Source organism: Egretta garzetta, unplaced genomic scaffold (genome assembly GCF_000687185.1).
Source record: "Egretta garzetta isolate BGI_Z169 unplaced genomic scaffold, ASM68718v1 scaffold340, whole genome shotgun sequence".
Lineage (NCBI taxonomy): Eukaryota > Metazoa > Chordata > Aves > Pelecaniformes > Ardeidae > Egretta > Egretta garzetta.
The window spans coordinates 805,133-824,307 of NW_009258377.1; the positions used below are offsets into that span (position 1 = coordinate 805,133).

Sequence of the window (19,175 nt, forward strand, 5' to 3'; positions counted from 1 at the left end):
TGACTTGGAACAGGAGTACTTCAACTAGAAAGGCTTCCGAGAGAATTTCACTTCTTTCTAACAATACGTTGGAAAAAACTTGTTCTTCCTCAAGAGCTTCCTACACACAACATCCCTAACACAAGAGATTTGAATCAATGAGAATAAATGAAGATAGAACAACTTCTTCCCTCAAAAAAAAAAAAAAAGAAAGAATTGCTTTCCATAGAAATTACCCCAGAGCTCCCAGACAGAAGTCCCAGAGCTGCTCTGACAGCTCTCCAGACCAATTAATTAACAAGGTAAACCCCTTCCCCCACCCCCACACATTGAGGCAATTAGGTGGTTTACAGCAGTGCTTTGTTTAGGGGTAAGTTTGTACAAGTTGGTGCAGAGACACTCAGAAGAGAAGGAAAGGAGGAAGTGTTTTTCTCTTTTACACCTACTAGTAAGTGTATCAGACTTAAGCAACTGATCACTGAATCATAGAATCATTTAGGTTGGAAGAGACCTTTAAGATCAAGCCCAACCATTAACCTAGCACTGCCAAGGCCACCACTAAACCATGTCCCTAAGCACCTCATCTACCCGTCTTTTAAATACCTCCAGAGACAGAGACTCAACCACTTCCCTGGGCAGCCCGTTCCAATGCTTGACAGCCCTTTTGGTGAAGAAATTCTTCCTAATATCCAATCTAAACCTCCCCTGGCACAACTTGAGGCCATTTCCTCTCGTCCTATTGCTTGTTACCAGGGAGAAGAGACCAACCCCCACCTCACTGCAGCCTCCTGTCAGGCAGTTGTAGGGGGCAATAAGGTCTCCCCTCAGCCTCCTCTTCTCCAGGCTAAACAACCCCAGTTCCCTCAGCCGCTCCTCCAGTTACAGGGCCATGTTCTCCCCCTGCTGGCCACGCTATTCCTGATACAAGCCAGGATGGCATTGGCTACCTTGGCCACCTGGGCACACTGCTGGCTCATATTCAGCCGGCTGTCAACCAGCACCCCCAGGTCCTTTTCCACCAGGCAGCTTTCCAGCCACTCTTCCCCAAGCCTGTAGCATTGCATAGGGTTGTTGTGACCCAAGCGCAGGACCCGGCACTGAGCCTCATTGAACCTCATACAATTGCCCTTGGCCCATTGATCCAGCCTGCCCAGATCCCTCTGTAGAGACTTCCTACCCTCAAGCAGACCAACAATCCCGCCCAATTTGATGGTGTCTGCAAACTTTCTGAGGGTGCACTAGATCCCCTTGTCCAGATGATTGATAAAGATGTTAAACAGAACTGGCCCCAATACTGAGCCCTGGAGAACACCGCTTGTGACCGGCCACCAACCGGATTTAACTCCATTCACCACCATGCTTTGGGCCCAGCCATCCAGCCAGGTATTTTTACCCAGCGAAGAGTGCTGAAAGAAAAAAACAGGAGCAAGACAGCCTGCAGATCATACCACAACCACTTGCAGCCCCATTTTTCTTGTATAATACATGTTTCATAGCCCCCCCCCCAATGTTTTCTTTGCTTTACTTATGAATACAAGCATCTACCTCTTCAGCATCTACAACTCACAGAATACATTGCTGAGAGATTTCAGTAATTCTGTGTTTGTGACTTGCAAGAAATAAATTGGTGGTTTTCTAGGATTGAAGTACGGTAGATGTTTTCATGTGCACTACTAATATTCCTTTTATCTATTAGGCCCCACAGTCCTGCATGAGAACTTCAGTTTATCCAGTTAGACACAGTTAGTAAAAGCCCTTTAAAAGCAGAAAGTTACTTTCTGAAGCTGCAGTGATAATATTTTAGATATACTAAAAGACAAAGCAGAACAGAAGACTACACCCAAAGGCTTTTTGCCTTTCTTGAGGACAGACAAATGCACAGAAGTAGTCCACGCAGCATCTGACGAAGTGTGCAGGAGTTGAGGAACAAGCAGTGTTAACTTTTCTCAAGGGAGGGCTCCTGGCTCGGCACCCCTCAGAGCAGCAGCCTGCCCAGGGCGGCGGGGGAGGAAGAGGGAGGAGGTTTGTGGCCGCCTGCGTAACCCCAGGCGTGTTACCCGCCTGCACGTTTCCACCCTGTGAAATGGAAACAGTGATCGGGTTTGCCTGCCCCGCCAGCATATTCCCACTGACTCAAATTACTCAAAGGTTCTCTGATGGAAGAAGTTAACAGATGTGGAGGGTAGGTATCACAGGCTAAAGCCACCTTTTTCTAGCTGGCTTACTAATACTAACCTGTCAAACAACTCAGGTAACTGTGGTTTCATGCTGTCGCTTTCCACTACAAGATTTGCAGCTCCACTGAAAGGCTCAGTCATGCCCAATTCCCTTCAAATCCAAAGGCAAACATAACATTTTTAGTATATGTTTTTTCCAAAAAAGGTGGCACTGTACAATCCATTACTTCCAGGTGAGATGAGGATACATCATCTTGATCAGCCAACACAGAACTCACCTTTGGGATTCCCCCCAAAGATATTACAGAATCACAGAATGGCTTGGGTCAGAAGGGACCTTTAAAGGCCACCTAGTCCAACCCCCTATAAAGAGCAGGGACATCTTCAACTGGATCAGAGCCCCATCCAGCCTGACCTTGAATGTTTCCAGGGATGGGGCATCTACCACCTCTCTGGGCAACCTGTTCCAGTGCTTCACCACCCTCATAATAAAAAAATGCCTTCCTTCTATCTAGTCTGAATCTACCCTCTTTTAGTTTAAAACCACTACCCCTTGTCCTATTGCAACAGGCCCTGCTAAAAAGTCTGTCCCCATCTTTCTTATAAGGCCTCAGTAAGTACTGAAAGGCTGCAGTAAAGTCTCCCCACAGCCTTCTCTTCTCCAGGCTCAACAAGCCCAGCTCTCTCAGCCTTTCTTCATAAGAAACGTGTTTCAGCCCTCTGATCATTCTTGTGGCCCTCCTCTGGACCTGCTCCAACAGGTCCATCTCCTTCTTATACTGAGGACCCCAGAGCTGGACACAGGGCTCCAAGTGAGGTCTCACCAGAGCAGAGTAGAGGGGCAGAATCACCTCCCTCGACTTGCTGGCCACCCTTGATGCAGCCCAGGACACAGTTGGCCTTCTGGGCTGCAAGTACACAGTACCGGCTCATGTCCAGCTTTTCATCCACCAGTTCCCCCAAGTCTTTCTCAGCAGGGCTGCTCTCAATTCCTCCATCCCCCAGCCTGTATTGATACTAGGGGTTGCCCCAACCCATGTGCAAACCTTGCACTTGGCCTTGTTGAATCTCACGAGGTTCACACAGGCCCACCTCTCCAGCTTGTCCAGGTCCCTCTGGATGACATCCCGTCGCTCAGGCGTGTCAATCGCACCACCCAGCTTGATGTCTGCAAAGTTGCTGAACATGCACTCGATCCCACTGTCTATGTCACTGATGAAGATACTAAACAGTACTGGTCCCAATACACTTTGCTTTACACTGAGGTGTAACTGCTGCCATTTCAGACACCAGTCTGAGCAGATCCCATCTGAAGGGAGATTTATGTTACAACACAGAACTCTGTTCTGTCAATTTTTTTTTTCTGTTTTTTAATTTTTTAATCTGTAAGCCTCTAGTAGTGGAGATGTAATTCTCTTTAAAAACTTCCCATACGCATATTGTTGCTTAGCATATAAATCTACTCTCCTTAATCACCTTCCCCAGGTCACTGACAAGCAGTCCACAGGGGACTTCAGAGGTATACAGACCAGAAGTTGAAACCACCAACTCAGAGAAATCTTAATGGATATATGTGAGATACAAAACCAAAAGAGATCATCAGTAATCAACTCTTCTTTTTCTTTTGGGGTGGGAAGACAGCAGTTCTCCAAATGGCCTTTCCATTGCACTATTTTATTAACTTCAGCATGACAAAGTGGGCTTGAAATCACAGACTTGTTAAAAATCCTTTGATGTTATATATGCTTCCCAAGATCCACTTATGTCGAAGAGCCCGAGATACTTCTCAAGCTCTAGTTCTTTAGTCACAGCAACAAATGAAAAAAGCCTTTGAATATGTTATCTAATATGTATTTATGACATGAAAGGTAGGCCTTTCCCAGCTGGTCTAGTAATTGAACTAAACTAACAACTTAAATCAGAAACTGTCATTAGAACTGGAGGGGGGGGGAAAGAAAGAAAAAAAAACAACAAAAACCCCCCCACTTCCTTTTCTGTGGACAAACACCTCATTTAGCAGTACCAATTGAAGCAACGCTTAATTATAATGTCTAAATCATACTTTAGTTCTCCAGCCAGTTCAATTAACGTCGCTCTATGAAACATTAAATACCTTGTATCTAGTGCAGATACCTTTAGTATCCTAGCTCTAGCCATTCTTTACACAACCTATAGTAAAACGTAAAAATCCCTATACACAAGTCTTAAATCAGATGTGCCTACAGCAATATCAGGTCTAAATTTTGTTTTATATTGTAATATTATATTATAAGCAGAGAGCTGTGTCTGAAGCAACCCTGTACAACTTACCCCTCATTGCCAGTAACAGTTTCTGAGTTACGTTTCTAGGTGTTGCTGTACAGCGCGGCAGGGAACTGCAGGAACTGCTCTGCCGTCCCCCCGCTGCTGGAGAGCACCTCTCAAGCACACCTGACAGCAATACTGGCAACACAAACACCAAACAAAGGGTTAACAAGCAACCTATGTCAGATAGCAAAGACTCCCCAAATCCCAGCCTAATGCCTCAGTTACAATTATCTGGTTTTCAGCAAGTTTTCCTGAAATATTTCAAGGGAGGCTGGCAGAGAGAAAGACTTAAGAACTAAGTAGTATTCCAGTACTGGAGGCATTTATCCCTATGTCCGCAACTGATGCTGCTTGCCCCCGTAAACATTTACAATATCCTATTAGCAAACAGAGTGAGATATGAATAACAACCATAAAGTCCAAGGTTTTAGACTAGTTTTAGTGACTATATATGTCACATACAGTTGTACAAGTAAACCGTGAGGTCAACTTTTTATGGTAAGGTGTCACTTTAAATTCAAACATGCACTGTATATTGTAAGCTTCCCACTATAATTAGCAACAATTGGCTGGTACAGAAAGATTTCTTCCAAAAATAAAATAAAGCACTTCATATCATTCAGCGCTCACATGTAAGGAAAATTACAGTATTATCACAGTTATCAGAGTCTTGCAGGGCCAAAAAAGATAGGAAGTACCAGAATGCAAGTGGATGGGGGCCATCTGGAGAGAACGGAGATGTAAAAGCAGAGTAGAAAAAGCAGAGTTTATATTGACTACTAGATATTGGGAAGTTTGTTATTAAGCTTGTTACAAGTCCTCTCTCTTTTCTTACAGGAACACTAAATCCAAAAATCTATAAAAGTATTAACTTCTCAGTTACTGTGGTCATTATGTTCTTTTGGTTGCATGAGTTACAGAGACATAATAAAACACAATTTAATTAGCACAATTAAAATTGACTAATGTTTTTCTGATTAAACTGATTATTCAGTCTGTTTTAAGAACTGTAGGTGGGCAAACATTCCTTTTGGGAACTCTTGTATTACATATGAAAATTTCTTCCCTGATTAACATAACAAGAGTTTATGTTTAAAAAACATAAAAAAGTGAAAATATGAAATTTAAATAAGTGTTTGGCACTCCCTACAACATGTTATATCAATATAGCAAAGATACATTTGGTGCTGTATACCAAAGAGTAAGTGCTGCACACTTGAAGACAAATACTTCCAATTTTCCAAAGTTAAAAGGTTAATGACACCCCTCAGAAACCTGCCAAGCTCCAGGAGTTAAGATTTTTTGACGTTCCATTTCTACAGCAGCAACCCATGCAATATGAATCCACTCCCGGAAGTTCTTAATTTTTGCACTTAGTCAGTGCGATGCATGAGCTGCTGTCTCCTAAGCTTGGCTAACACAGTAAAACTGTTGAGGAGGAGTACAGGGAAGAGTTGCATCCAGACTCCTCGGGACCGATTCAGGGATGCACAGGTGATGGAATAATAGAAGCAAAGGAACAAAGATTCCTCCCAACCCAACAGTGGAAGATCAGAGAGAAATCCACTTGTTTTCTTCCACATCTTGTATAATTGCACTGCTCTCAGGCTAACCTCTACAATTACCAAATTCCCACACAAGAAGTGGGATTTCCTGCTTTGAACTGTTAAAGACTGGTCGTGGCCATCTCCTTGAGCTGCATTCTTAAGCAACAGCCATACTGGAAGGAATGACAAGGAGAGCAAGGAGATGGCATAGAGTAACAGATATGCGAGTAAGAATTGGAATCGGGAGTTTTATGAACTTGGGTTTTGAATAAATAACAGTCTTTATGCCCATCATCTATATGTTCCTCTTCATAAACAGGGGCAACACTATTACCAACCTTGCCCAGTAACTTGAGAAAATCCTAACTAAATAGGCGACGTATCAAGGTCAGTAAAATCAGAAAGAATGCTGATTGAAGAGTTTATAAATCAAAACCACACTCAGATTGCTAAACCGTCCTATCTCTCAGTTCTGTTTCCTCATAAAGAAGACTAAGAAATTAATCTGAGTTTTATTTCTAACTTTTCATGGTTTTAAACGATTTTCAATGTTGAAGGAAAAAAAAATCTCATTCAGTGCTCATAGAAGACAATTTATTGACAGATATTGCAGGCATCTTCCCTCATTTCAATGCACACGATGCACATCTAATGAAATTCTGCCAAGCTCTCCCTGATAGAAAGAGGATGTTCTTTTATCTCTTCAATAACAAAATAGCTGCAAATACTTCAGTTGGAAGAGAAAAAAAAGCCCTTCTTTTCTAAAAAAGAAAACACACCTCTGAAATCAAATCAGTCATTTATATTTGTGTGAAAAAAACAACAAAAGGTGAGAGTTAAAAAAAATTGGGGAGAAGTTGGAACGCGACCTGTTTGTCACTAATTCAATAAAATAAGACAAAGCTTTGACTTCTAATGGAAGTTTTATTTATCAAAATTTGAGGGAAGACTCAAGGACTGGTTACAGAGGGCAAGTGCCACAGAAACTTAAGCTGTGTAAGGGTATAATGGGCCTCAAAGCTCACTGCCAGAGGAAGAGGCAGTCCCCACCTTCCTTCACCAAGCATTCCCACTCCAACACCACCAGCTTGGGTGATCATGTGTAGTCACACAGTGAAGAGATGCCAGGAACGTGACCCGGCCAGAAGTGAGCCGGCCAGATAAGCCAGTTCAGATCAGGCACACTGATGCAAGGAAGGAGCTAAGGTTCTGTATCCCAGACCTCAGCCACCTTTATTTGCATGGATTATGTTTTTTAAGCAGATTAGATATTGAGAGTTCCTGACTTCACACAACTATGCTGAGAAGCAGTCAGCAGACCGTCTGCCTACAGCACGGTGCCACAAAGGTGCACCCTGAAGCAGCGTGCAGAGCAGTAATGGGCACCCTTGTGCCAAATGGCTGCCTCTGGCAAGGGCTCAAGCAGCTGGCGTGGGAGAGGTGGGGTGACTCCCAGGAGAGGTGGGGTGACTCCCTGAACTTCTCCATCCCCGTTTTAACACAGACTTTGGCCATTTCCTCTCTGTTCCTATGGCTCAGCGCTGCTCCATCAGCCCAGCTCGGCCTTTCGCTGCCCCCTCCCTGACCACCACTTCCTGCCCACGCTTCCTACTCTGCTCCCACCAGCTCCCTGAGAAGATGCTTCACCATCTTTAAACCACACCTGCAAACTTGGGGATTTTTCAAAAGAAAGATCTGTACAAACAGATGCTTTAATCACCATGAAAAATTCAAGGGTGTTAATCTCGCTCCTTAGCTACCAAACTTTACAACTCTGTTGACGAAAGAAGGTACCAAATATTTATAGATGGCATCTCTGAAGAAAAAAAAACAAGTGATCTGCTCCCAAAATCCAGACCACATTACCACCTCTATAATATATACGGACCTCCATACAATTAAAGGAACATTGACACGTAGAAAGGAAAGCTCTCAAAGAGACTTGAAGAAAGGTACACACATCCATTCTGGTATGTTGTTCATGTGAGACTGTCCCTTTCTAAACAAAAAAAAAAATTCAGTATTTTAGCTTCATAATTGTTTGGTTCTTTCATTATAACTCAATTCTGAAAATTTAAAAGTGAAAAGCACTGACTCACTGAACTGAGGGAGAAAACAACTTTGACAGACTAAAGTTAAAAATTGAACTTCAAAGTGTTGGTGTCCCATCACAGTGGGAACTGAGACATTTACTCTCCCCTGAGGAAAAAAGAGAGGACACTTACGCAAGTTTGTGACACTTGCATTCAAGATACAAGCAAAGGCAGATCAGTTTAAAACAAACAGATGCCTCAAATTCCACATGAAAGAGCAGGATGGAAGACCAGGAGGAGGATCCATAATAAAAAGGCAGGAAATTATTACTTTGCCTGCAACTTGTTCCTTATTAAGATTGCCACTGTATTTAAAGAAAAAAAAAAAAGTAAAAAAAATAATCAAACATTTCTCCTTTCATTTGTCCCAATTTTCCATCCTTGTAAGTTATGTAGGCTGATGATGATACAGACATGAGGGTTTCTATTAGACTATCAGCTTTCAGTCATGAAGAAAAGCTTCTCTGAAACAACAGATTTAAATTTGTTCAAATAAATATAAAATACGAGAATGTGTTCAGCCATGGGAAAATAAGATGATTGCCAAATCCCACTGGAAGTGACCATCAGTGAGAATGTGTTCAGCCATGGGAAAATGATTGCCAAATCCCACTGGAAGTGACCATCAGCAGATAAGAATACTGTACTGAAGTACTAAACAGCAGCATAAATTTAAAAAAAATATTTCTAGTTAGGCGATTCCTCAGATGCTGCTAATGATTTCAAGAAAAAACACGTTCAGGTCACCAACACACCATAGAAACTTTCAACACATTCATGCTGAAGAACAAAGTCTGGTAACTCTTAAGCCTCCAATATCAGTATGCTGATGCAAACTTGTGTTTTTATGCTAATGCTGCAAACTGGCTTTACCGAAAAACTCCAGGGCAAATAATTTAATGGCACAAACTCTTTTCATCACCATCAAATCATGCCACCTGAGGGAAGAAGTATTCTCGAAGTTGCTTGTACCTCCTCAACAGTAAAAAAGACCCAAAAAATCTATAGCAAAACCACCTCAGAACCACAGATCTTTGGCCCAAAGGCCTATTCACTGAAGAATCGCTGCAACCCTTTATTTACAAATGAACATATAGCCTTCTCAAGGGTGAGGAGGAAATAAGCCTTTGGATATGTTAATATTAACTGGAATATATCCGAGGAGTTTTAGAACATGAACTTTTGCTGGCTGGACAAAGTATTTCATATTAATTGTTACATCCTTTGAGAGACCTGCATGTGAACTAGCTTACAGATGGATCAGTTTATTAGTGTAACAGACTATTCTACTCCACAGAGGTGAAATAACTTCAATACTTTTAACCAAAGGTAGCATTAACAGTCTCCTCTTCTTTTATTTGGAAAGTTATAGTTAATTATGTTGCGTACATTGCTCAAATACAGGAGTTCCTCAGAGCCTCAACAAAATACTGCAGAAGCCTGTAAACTTTCATGAAAAATTTACTATTATCAGCTCATTACTATTTTAGATTAATAATACAGGTTTTCTTCTCAGCTCTTCCTTCATCATTCCCCACAACTTCTGATACGACCTAGGTTTTTTACATATATTTTACATAAATACACATACATATGCATATCTATATATAAAAATAATATACGATTGTAATCAATTGTTCAGTATTGGTGGGTTCTTTTAATTCCATTTAGTGTAGCACCTTCAACAGTCTTGCCAACATGCACTTGGTTGCTGGTCTATGAATGCTTGCTTACAGAGGGAAACTAGAATTTCCAGGGGCAGCCATAAAGACTTTGCAGCACATACAGTACCCCAAAAGACCAGCCAGCAATCATGTGAAATAGCCTCTGTATCAAAACAAAGAGTACCCAATGGCATTAGGAAGTTTTTAAAAAATTTGGAGTTGTTCTACTTGTTGTCAGGGAAATAGTCGAAAAGCTGAACACTTAAGGGATAGAAAAGCTGACAGTTCTTCCTGGAGCTCTAGGACATTGCTGATGAGTATTAATTTTTGGAAAAAATCCTAACCATCTGAAATGATACAATTTCTTGCTAAATACAATTATAGGACACACATTGTAAGATAACTGGGTATGTGACGACAGTAAGGAGAGATTAAGTAAGAAGTCAGTCTCTTATTACTGCTCTCAGGCATTAGAACAATTAAATACCCAGGAGAAAGTCTACTTCGTTTTAGTGTGCCAGCAGTAACTGACTTAACATGCATTCTCCGCTGGGTTAGGATATTGTGTCAAACCACTCCAGCTGATAGCAGTTTTCATTAATATCCCTCTCCATTCAGGTATATCCAAGACTAAATTAAACTGAGGCAGCAACACAGAGTTTGAAAATGCGGGAAGGGCCTGTGACAGGGGTGACCCAGCTGGTGACTCAGCAGGACTTTTCCCTGCCTCTTCCCCTGCAAGGGAGGGCAGGAAATTTCAAAAGAATGTGTTCATACCAAACACAGCTATGAATTATGATTTAAAGCAAAGTCACATGCCCACAGATAATAAGGCCAGCAGAGCGAACCTGGCAGTGAACCGGTAACACACACAAAATAAATTCCTTCTCCGCAAGAAGCTGGACACCACAACCCAGCATCCTTCAACACTACTGGTGCCCACCATTGAGCTCTACCATTTAGTCGAGCATGGAGGCTATTCCGTAACTGTCATTTAAGTATTTCTGTGTTTGACTATAAATAATGGAGATCACATTTGTGGAAAATGATTAACGAACAGGACTCGAAACTTCAGCCCACACAATAGCTGTGGGTAAATAAGTCCTGTATAACAACACACCCAGGATAGCCTATTCTTGGCAGAGAAAACTCCTACACTTGCTCTATCACTACTGAAATTCTCTGAAAATAACTATACGTAAGAGCAACTGCATACCATTAGGCCCCCAGAAGCCCATCTAACCTGATATCACCTCTCTGATAAAGTCTGTGGAAGAGTACAAGAACCGAACACGCACACAGTAGATGCACCCTAATAACAAACTCTTAGCCCCTTATTTACAGCACAGATTGGCTAAGCCAAATGTGGTACCCTCATGTTTATCAAAACAATGCAGCATTTTTCTGCAACATCTCAGAGATCAGCATCTTATTGTGCAGTTCTGAGCTTACCACCTCATAATTTGCTGAGGAGACAAAAACAGGTGACAACCCTTGTTTCACATTCACCTTCTTCATGCACCCATATTACTCACAATTTTAGAAGCTTTCAACATCTCTCTCCTTCCCTTCCCTTCCCCCCTCAATCGCCCCCGTCTGTGCTTTTTCAAGTGCTACTGTATTTCCTGAGGCCTGAGGAAGGGACACGGACCTGCACAGCACTTGCCACATCGGCATACTGAGCATACATGTAGCAACATGATAACAATCTTTGTTTTGCTCTCTACTACTTCCATAACAATTCCTAACATTTTATTTCTTCGACTGCCATGGCCCATTCTCAGGTAACACCGAGACCCTGCTCCTAAGGAGAAGTTTTTGCCTGCCATTTCACTGCCCAGGCACCACAGAATCATAGAATCATTTAGGCTGGAAAAAAACCTTAAAGATCATAGAGTCCAACCGTTAACCTAACCCTGCCAAGCCCACCACTAAACTATGTCCCTAAGCACCACATCTACGCATCTTTGAAATACCTCCAGGGATGGGGACCTCAACCAAGTGCGCAGCCTCTTCCAGTGCTTGACAACCTTTTCGGTGAAGAAGACTTTCCTAATATCCAATCTAAATATCTCCTGTCCATGCCTTGACTCACACAGCTTACGGCCAAGTGATTGATGTTCCTGTTGTATTTCTAATTATTTGGTTTCATTATCCTTAGGCTCTTCACCACATATGCACTTGGCATTCAGCTTTGAGTGTGCTAATAGCAGCAACAAACTTGGCAGAAAACTGACTTTTCACTCTTTTCCCAATCACTTGAGTATTTTGGAGATCAGAAGCTCACAGGCCCAACACAGATGCCTCCACTGTGAAAACAAGCAAGCTACTCCTACCCTCTGCTTTGCACCTTGGCTGATCACCCGGCCACAGCAGAACCCGCCTCCTCACGCCACAGCCACCGAGCTCTTCCAAAAGCCTTTGGTGAAGAATGTTTCAAAAGAGGGCTTGAAAAACCAAGCACCCTGACTGAATGTCCCAACACTACGGTGGTTCTTATGAATCTGTCAAACTCCAGTGAAGCCAGCAACTCACTGCTAACAAGGTCCTAATGACCATGTCTAGTTTTCAGCTATTAATCTAAACCAGCTGAATTGTCAATCACCAGCTCTATCTCCCAGCCAAAGTAATTTGCAGTGTTGCACACAAGAAAGAAATAACAAGCCCTAGAATTGACACAGCAATTTCTTTCAAGTTAAAAGCAAAAGAACTTCACTTTCCTTCCAACATATCTAAAAACAAAACAGTAATTTGGTTAACCACAAGCATTACAGCCTTCCCATGATAAGGCTAGCTTCAAATCACAGAAAAATAATTACTAAGATGGCTTCTGTTGATTTAAAAGCACACAGTGATTGCCATTTCACTGACTATATTCATTTTGTTGATTCATTTTATACAAATAAAAACAAACCAGTCATTTAAATAACTGTTCTTCAGTGAACAGTTTTCTGCCAACTGACATGAAGGGAAAACCACGACACAAGACAGGAGAGCTACAGGTTCTGTATTCAGTCTGAAGAGCAGGGGTTTCGCACATCTGCATTTTTCCCCAGGCGGTGGGGAGGAGCTGAGTTTTCATTGACTTGAACAATTATTTATTTAATCCAAACAGTTTTGAAGGGGGAAATGCCTGCCTGTCAAGAGTTTCATTACTACAGTCAGGTCTCAAACTAATTACTTAATGGGAAGGTATGTTACCAAATAAAAACTTAACAGAGAAGTTACTTGGCTAACTACAACCATTTGAATTACTGATTTTAATCAAGTAACTTGAGTTATCATGTGGTTTTCCTCTAATTATTTAGTTTCGGCACTTACCTTTGTTCAAGCTATTCATCTGCAGTTCAGAACTTTGTAATAGGTTGCATAGCTCATTTAAGGGTTGAGCTGCCTGCGCTTTACCTCTTCACTGATTAAAGGCAAATGAACATCCCAAGAACATTTAACAAGCCTGTCCACTCTCCAAGTAACCCTTCTCCTCCAAAACCACCTCTTGCTGCCAAAAAAAGCGTTTACTGGATGGCCAGATGAAAACAAGGAATTAATGCCAGTGAAGAACAACACAGCTTTAGGGCACAATTCAACTCAAGTCTTCCCTTCCCACACCCCCACCGTCACTAGTTGTGAAAGATCCCAGTGGCACTGCTTCTTATTCCTTTACCACCTTAGAAGTCTTACGTTGCCATTTCTACAACTTTCTCTCAAGTTTTTTTTCTGCTAGATGTTTCAGGCCCTCATCTTCAGGGTAAACCCCACATTTTTTACTTCTTTTTCTGATCCCCAATCTTTCTGTACCAATTCCTCCATGCTGTCGTTACCCCCTTTCCAAATATGTGCTCATTCTCTTGGCTTTTTTCTTACAGTCTTTGAGTTCTCTTCCTTTTCATTCTGCTTACCCGCACAGTCAGTAACACAAGGGGTATTGTCAAGAGCTGCTTTCTCAAGAAGGAACACACAATTCCATATGCATGTGAGAACTGTAACTCAGGTTCTCCAAACAAAGCCTGTGCGTGGAGGTGGGGGGGAGAGGAAGGGCCAACACAGATATAAAATTTCACACCAATGCTGAGGGGGGCAGGGGAGAGAAAGACAGTCTTGAAGATATTTTTTTGCCCCTTCAAGAGGAGAACTTCCTCCTCCCTCCCAGAAAAACAGTGTCCTTCCCCTTGCCCAGCTTAGTCTCCGGATCTCCCTCCCAGGGCTTCCCCACCCTACAGCACCTCCAGCGTTCCCCCCCTCCTCTCTTCCACAGGGAATGTGGAAGCCTCTCCCAGCTGCTGAGCTGCTCCATCCACCACTCCTTGTCAGCTGCCTCTCTGCAGCACATACATCTGATTCCCAGACCCACCTCACGCTGTGCGGAGCGGCTAACAGAAGCAGCCGGCAGGCAGCAGTGGAGGGGACTGCTGAGCAGCTGCTTTCCGCACAGGCCCGGGACACTGGCTAGGACAGCTGTTTTTATGATTTATTAAGCTTATTGTAGCATCGTATCATTATGACTGCATTCCAACAACTGTCTCCAAATATTTATGGGCAGAGCTACTTGGCATTAATTACTGACTGGTTTAAAAAAAAAAAAAATAAAAAATTAAACCTCTGATATCTTGACTACCTATTCATTCAGTACCAAAACCTCTTGAATGGTGACTCAGAGCCAGAGGCAATCAATGGCAAATGAGAAGATCCCAAAGGCACTTTTTCAGCTTAACGTACTAGCATGTAGTCAAACCCGCTAAGCTAGAGAGGATCAAGATGTTTTACTGTTTTTAGCTTTTAATTGAAAATGACGTGGAAGCAGTAAGTTCTCATCGAAACCCAGCAGATCAGAGATTCAGTAAAGTGAAACTTCTATCCCATTCGAGATTTCATTTAAGCCTCAGAAGATTTGATTTCAGACTACGATTCACATCTGCTGTCTTCCCCTTGCATAAACTGTTGCCCCATCACTTCTCAGTTGCATTACTTAGTGCTGAAGTAGTCCATCCTGGAAATCTTTTCGCATTTAAAAATTTCAGCTTCAATTTAAAACCACAAAACATTCCCTTAGGATTTCAAGAATACCCTCGGTTTGGCCAAAACAAACCCATTATTAACACACACTTCTTTCTCCAAGTTGCTAATACAAAAATTAATAGTTAAAATGACAATTCTCACACATGCTTTCTGTTTTCCCCTCAAAGGAACCAACGTGAAAAAAGCAGGTATTCAGCTTGTCCTGTTGCTGTACCATATTTTGGTCTATCCTTAACATTAGTCTGTAAAAATTACTGTAAGAACAAGCTACCCGAACCTTATTTTACCTTCAGCTTCTGTGCACCAAGAAAGCCACATAACCAATAACAAACAGGGGAGTCAAACAGGAGCAACTAATCTGAAGCCATAGATCTTGTGTACCCTGGAACGCATTTACAGTAATTTAAAACATTTTCTACTCATTGGAAGTAGCTTACCTGAAGGACAGGCACTTTTTGTGGTGTGTTTTGTGGTGACTGGTGAAGCTGTGCCCAAGGCTGATGATGAGGATGTGGGGGTGGTGAAGACTGATGATGTATCCCTGGATGAGGCTGCATGGGAGGACAGGTTGGCATTTGCTGTTGAAAAGACTGCTGTTGACTAGGAAGCTGCTGGCCAGATATTAGTCGCTCTTGTATTGCTTGTGGATCTGCAAGGCCAACACCTGGACAACCATTTGGTCTCATGTGCCCACCCATCTCCCGTGGTGTTGAAGACATACCCATAAATGGACGATTCTGTTGCATGTTTCGGGGGCCCATATTCCTTTGTCCAATTCCCATGGCACCAGGGGGCTGGTGTGACGGCTGAGGATGGGGTATATTTGGATAACTGCCAACTTCCATTGGTATTCCAGCACTACCAGGTCTAACCTGTGGCGGAGGTGTACCTGCTGGATTACTCATTGCTTTCATAGGTGACATGGGAGGTGGAGAGGCATAAGTTCCCTGAGGCTGTGAAGGGTGCATAGTTTGCGTGTTCATTTGGTTAAGTGAGCCACTAGGGTGGATGGGTTGCTGGTGCATTAGTCCTTGACCACTGTTTGATGGAAATCCGACAGCATTTGGGTATCTTGGTACAGATTGATTCATTGGAGTGTTATTTGTAAGGCCTAAATTCTGATTCATCCCTGTATTATTAACTAATCCCTGATTAAGGTTACTGTAAGGATATCGAGAATACTGCCCTGAGTTGTTTATAGTAGGTGAGGGTACCGTCTGGCTCCGAGAACTAAAATTAAGTGTTTGCGGCCTAACAGCACCCTGCTGGGGAGGATTAGGGGAGAATCTGGGACTGTGGGCTACTGATTCTCCATGGAGAGCAGTGGGGGGATGGTGGTGAAATTGCTGGACTGAGTGTCGCAAAGAAGGTGCCATACTGGGATTCTGCTGGGGCACATGAGACAAGTGGCCAGGTCCTGAGGTGGCAATGAAAGGGTTTCCCTGATTGAGGCCTTCTTGGCCTTGAGAAAACTGGTTCATCCTCTGCTGTTGCGGCTGACCGTGCTGCTGCATTGAAAAATCACCACGAGCCATGTAGTTTCCCATCTGCTGCATGTGCTGAGGATGGCCCTGCCCAGGGGGTCCGGAGGGTGCCTGTGGCGGCTGCGTCGGCTGCGGTTGCTGCTGCTGCTGCTGCTGGTACGGTGCTCTTATCTGGTCTGGCACTTGAACTGCCCGTGGTCCCCACATGGAGCCACTGTCTACGAAGGGTTGCCCGTGTCTTTCGTTCTGCATGCTGGGATAGACTCCCATCTGACCACTAGCACCACTGCCATGAGGAACCTGAGGAACGGGAGGGTTGTGATACTGTGAATGAGGAGACGATATACCATTCCCAGGGGCGTTGCTTATCATCCTGTTCGGCTGATCCATCAGGTGCATTTTCTGCTGTTCGTATTGATTATAGTGATCAAAATGGGTCAACTTGGCTTGATTTTGATTTGCAGGGGGATGATGAAGAGATGACTGTAAAGAGGGAAATCCTTGATCCATGGGCATTTGCTGCCCCATAGGATTTACTGTATTTTCAGGATATCCGCATTCTCCAAGACCTTCCAACCCTTCACTAAAAATATTCCCATCTTCTCCAAACAGACTCATCATTCCTGGATCTGCCATCTTTTTTCAGCACACAGCTCCTCGGAGCTACAACTAGAATGCTAGTCTGTGCTTCACCTCGGCGAGGTGTTTTGTCCTCAAAGCCTTTAATCCTCAACTAATCTCCTTCATGTCATTCCATATTTCCTTAATTCTTTTGGACCACGCAGTGTCAGGCAAAGTCTGGTTACTGCTCCTAGAAAAAGCGGGGGAAGGGGGAGAAAGAGAGGAAGATATTGAAATAAATAACATCAGGCAATATAAAGAAAACACACTTGACTGTTTTTTAGACAACGCTAGCTAGTTTCAGCCCCTGAAATACATCTTAAAAAAAAAAAAAAAAAAAAAATCTATTTCACTTTACGAAGGATTCATTACCTTTATCAGAAGCTTTATTATGATAGAGAGTTAGGAAGCAAGCAAAATACTAGCCTTAACCTTAAATTAATCCATTCACTACACTTCCTAGTGCTCCTTTCTTGGGTGGAACAGAACAAAAGAACACAACATGCAGCAGCAGCAGCTGCCACAGCAGGTAGGCAGATGTATGAATATAGCCAAGCAGCCCATCTGCCGAACTAAAGCCCTGAAAACGCTCTAGTTACCAACAGCACGGCCCTAACCTTATTCCCTTGAGCTGTGTAATCAGATGAGCAAGCAGAAGCACCAAGTCCTACGACAGACTAAAGTTAGTTATACAGACAACAGATTTTTCAAACGCACTCGGAGGTGACCCTCTAAAACATACTAAACACCAAGACTTAACATTTAGGAAGCCAAAACCAAAAAAATGTATTTTTTTTTAAACATACGATCCATTTTCATTTAATGGAGTTGTAAACTGAAAGACATGACACTTCTTCCCATTTAAGCAAAACTATATGCTCAATTTGTGTAAGAAATTTAAATTCAAAAGCTTCATTCTATGATAGGGTGGATTTCTCAATCCATATCCTAACTTGTCTCATGACGATAACAGGGAACACTATCATTGGTGTTCCTTATTCATCTTCAGGCAATCATGCTACTAACTGCAACTACAGCACTTTAGAAGACCACACTGAAGTTTTGTTCTCTCCAGAATTACAATCTCGAAAACACATTTAGGAGAATTAGTAACGGCAAAAGAATTTGAATAATGAAATGCTAACCTAACAAGGTACTCACTTGGACTTGGGAAAAAAGAAAAAAGCAAGACAGTAACAGGGCAGATTCAGGAAAGTTCCCGTTTAGGTTTTTCACATGGGAGACTGGCATGTTCTGAAACGTGTCCCCCGTTCTCTCCCCACAACAACTTGTAAGATTTTGTTTGCATCTGGTAATTATGAACAAAACTAGTTTAATGCTATCTTTCCTTAAGATCAGAAATTTAAATGCCATGTCTTACATCTCAAAACAAACTTTAAGATGGTAGTCAAGGAAGCCCATCCACATAGCAAATAAGAACAATTATTTTTGCATCTTTGTCATAATTTAGTGGCGACTGTACTTGCAGATACCAACTTGCCCTTAATCAGTGATCCAAGAAAAGAAGATTTACAGGTTTGTACTTTCACATCTTGCATTTTGTTGCAAAGAGGGATGCTTTCAGTCACTTTCGATGCAAAATGCTAGGGCAGACTATTTTAACTGAAGGCAATTTGTCCCAGACAAGTTTTAGGGAGAAAATATCAGCACATTTATTACACTTCTTGTAGCCATTGTCAAGAGCCATTGTTCATTCTACAGCATGAAGTAGAGGACAAGAGGAAAAGTACAAGCATTTATCACTCCTCTTAAAATAGCATTTGAATGTCACCTTTAAAACCACACTCTTAAATCTCTTTAGTGCTCGTCTGGGATATTAACACTTGTATTTCTAAATAACTTCAGGGTAAATTCCTGTGAGCCATCTTCATATTGCCATTTTTTTAATTTCATTTCCTTTATTAAGCAGAGGCCATCTGTAATATTTACCACCTCCATCAGTTTAGTAAAGCACAGCATAAAGAAGTTCCTGCAACAAGGCGAGAAGAAGCCTCCTTCATTCACCCAAACAAGCCTTCAGTATTAGACTGCTCCAGAGCAGACCACTCTGCCGTGGTGAAGATCCCCCCACTGATTTAAGATGGCTCAAGGACTTCTGACACTGCTATCTCTGTTGGTGCACACTGCCATCACGAGCTGGCAAAGCTGGACATCAGCATGGACTGAGACTCTCCATCTAACAGAACAGTCTCTTTGCCTGGAAATGCTAAAGAGCAGACACTGTTACCTCCCAACCACTGACGTAATCTGGCCAATATCAAACTCG

General features: G+C 42.5%; 1 protein-coding gene across 4 annotated transcripts in view; it reads right to left on the reverse strand.

Annotated features, from left to right (window-relative positions):
* CHD7 (chromodomain helicase DNA binding protein 7) overlaps window positions 1-19,175 on the reverse strand; it is a 131,804-nt gene that overhangs the window by 75,071 nt on the left and 37,558 nt on the right. For all 4 annotated transcript variants that reach the window (XM_035895810.1, XM_035895821.1, XM_035895813.1 and 1 more), the window contains exon 2: window positions 15,221-17,078. In XM_035895810.1, the coding sequence (XP_035751703.1) occupies window positions 15,221-16,903 (1,683 nt within the window). In that variant the 5' untranslated portion in view covers window positions 16,904-17,078. The remainder of the gene's footprint in view (window positions 1-15,220; window positions 17,079-19,175) is intronic.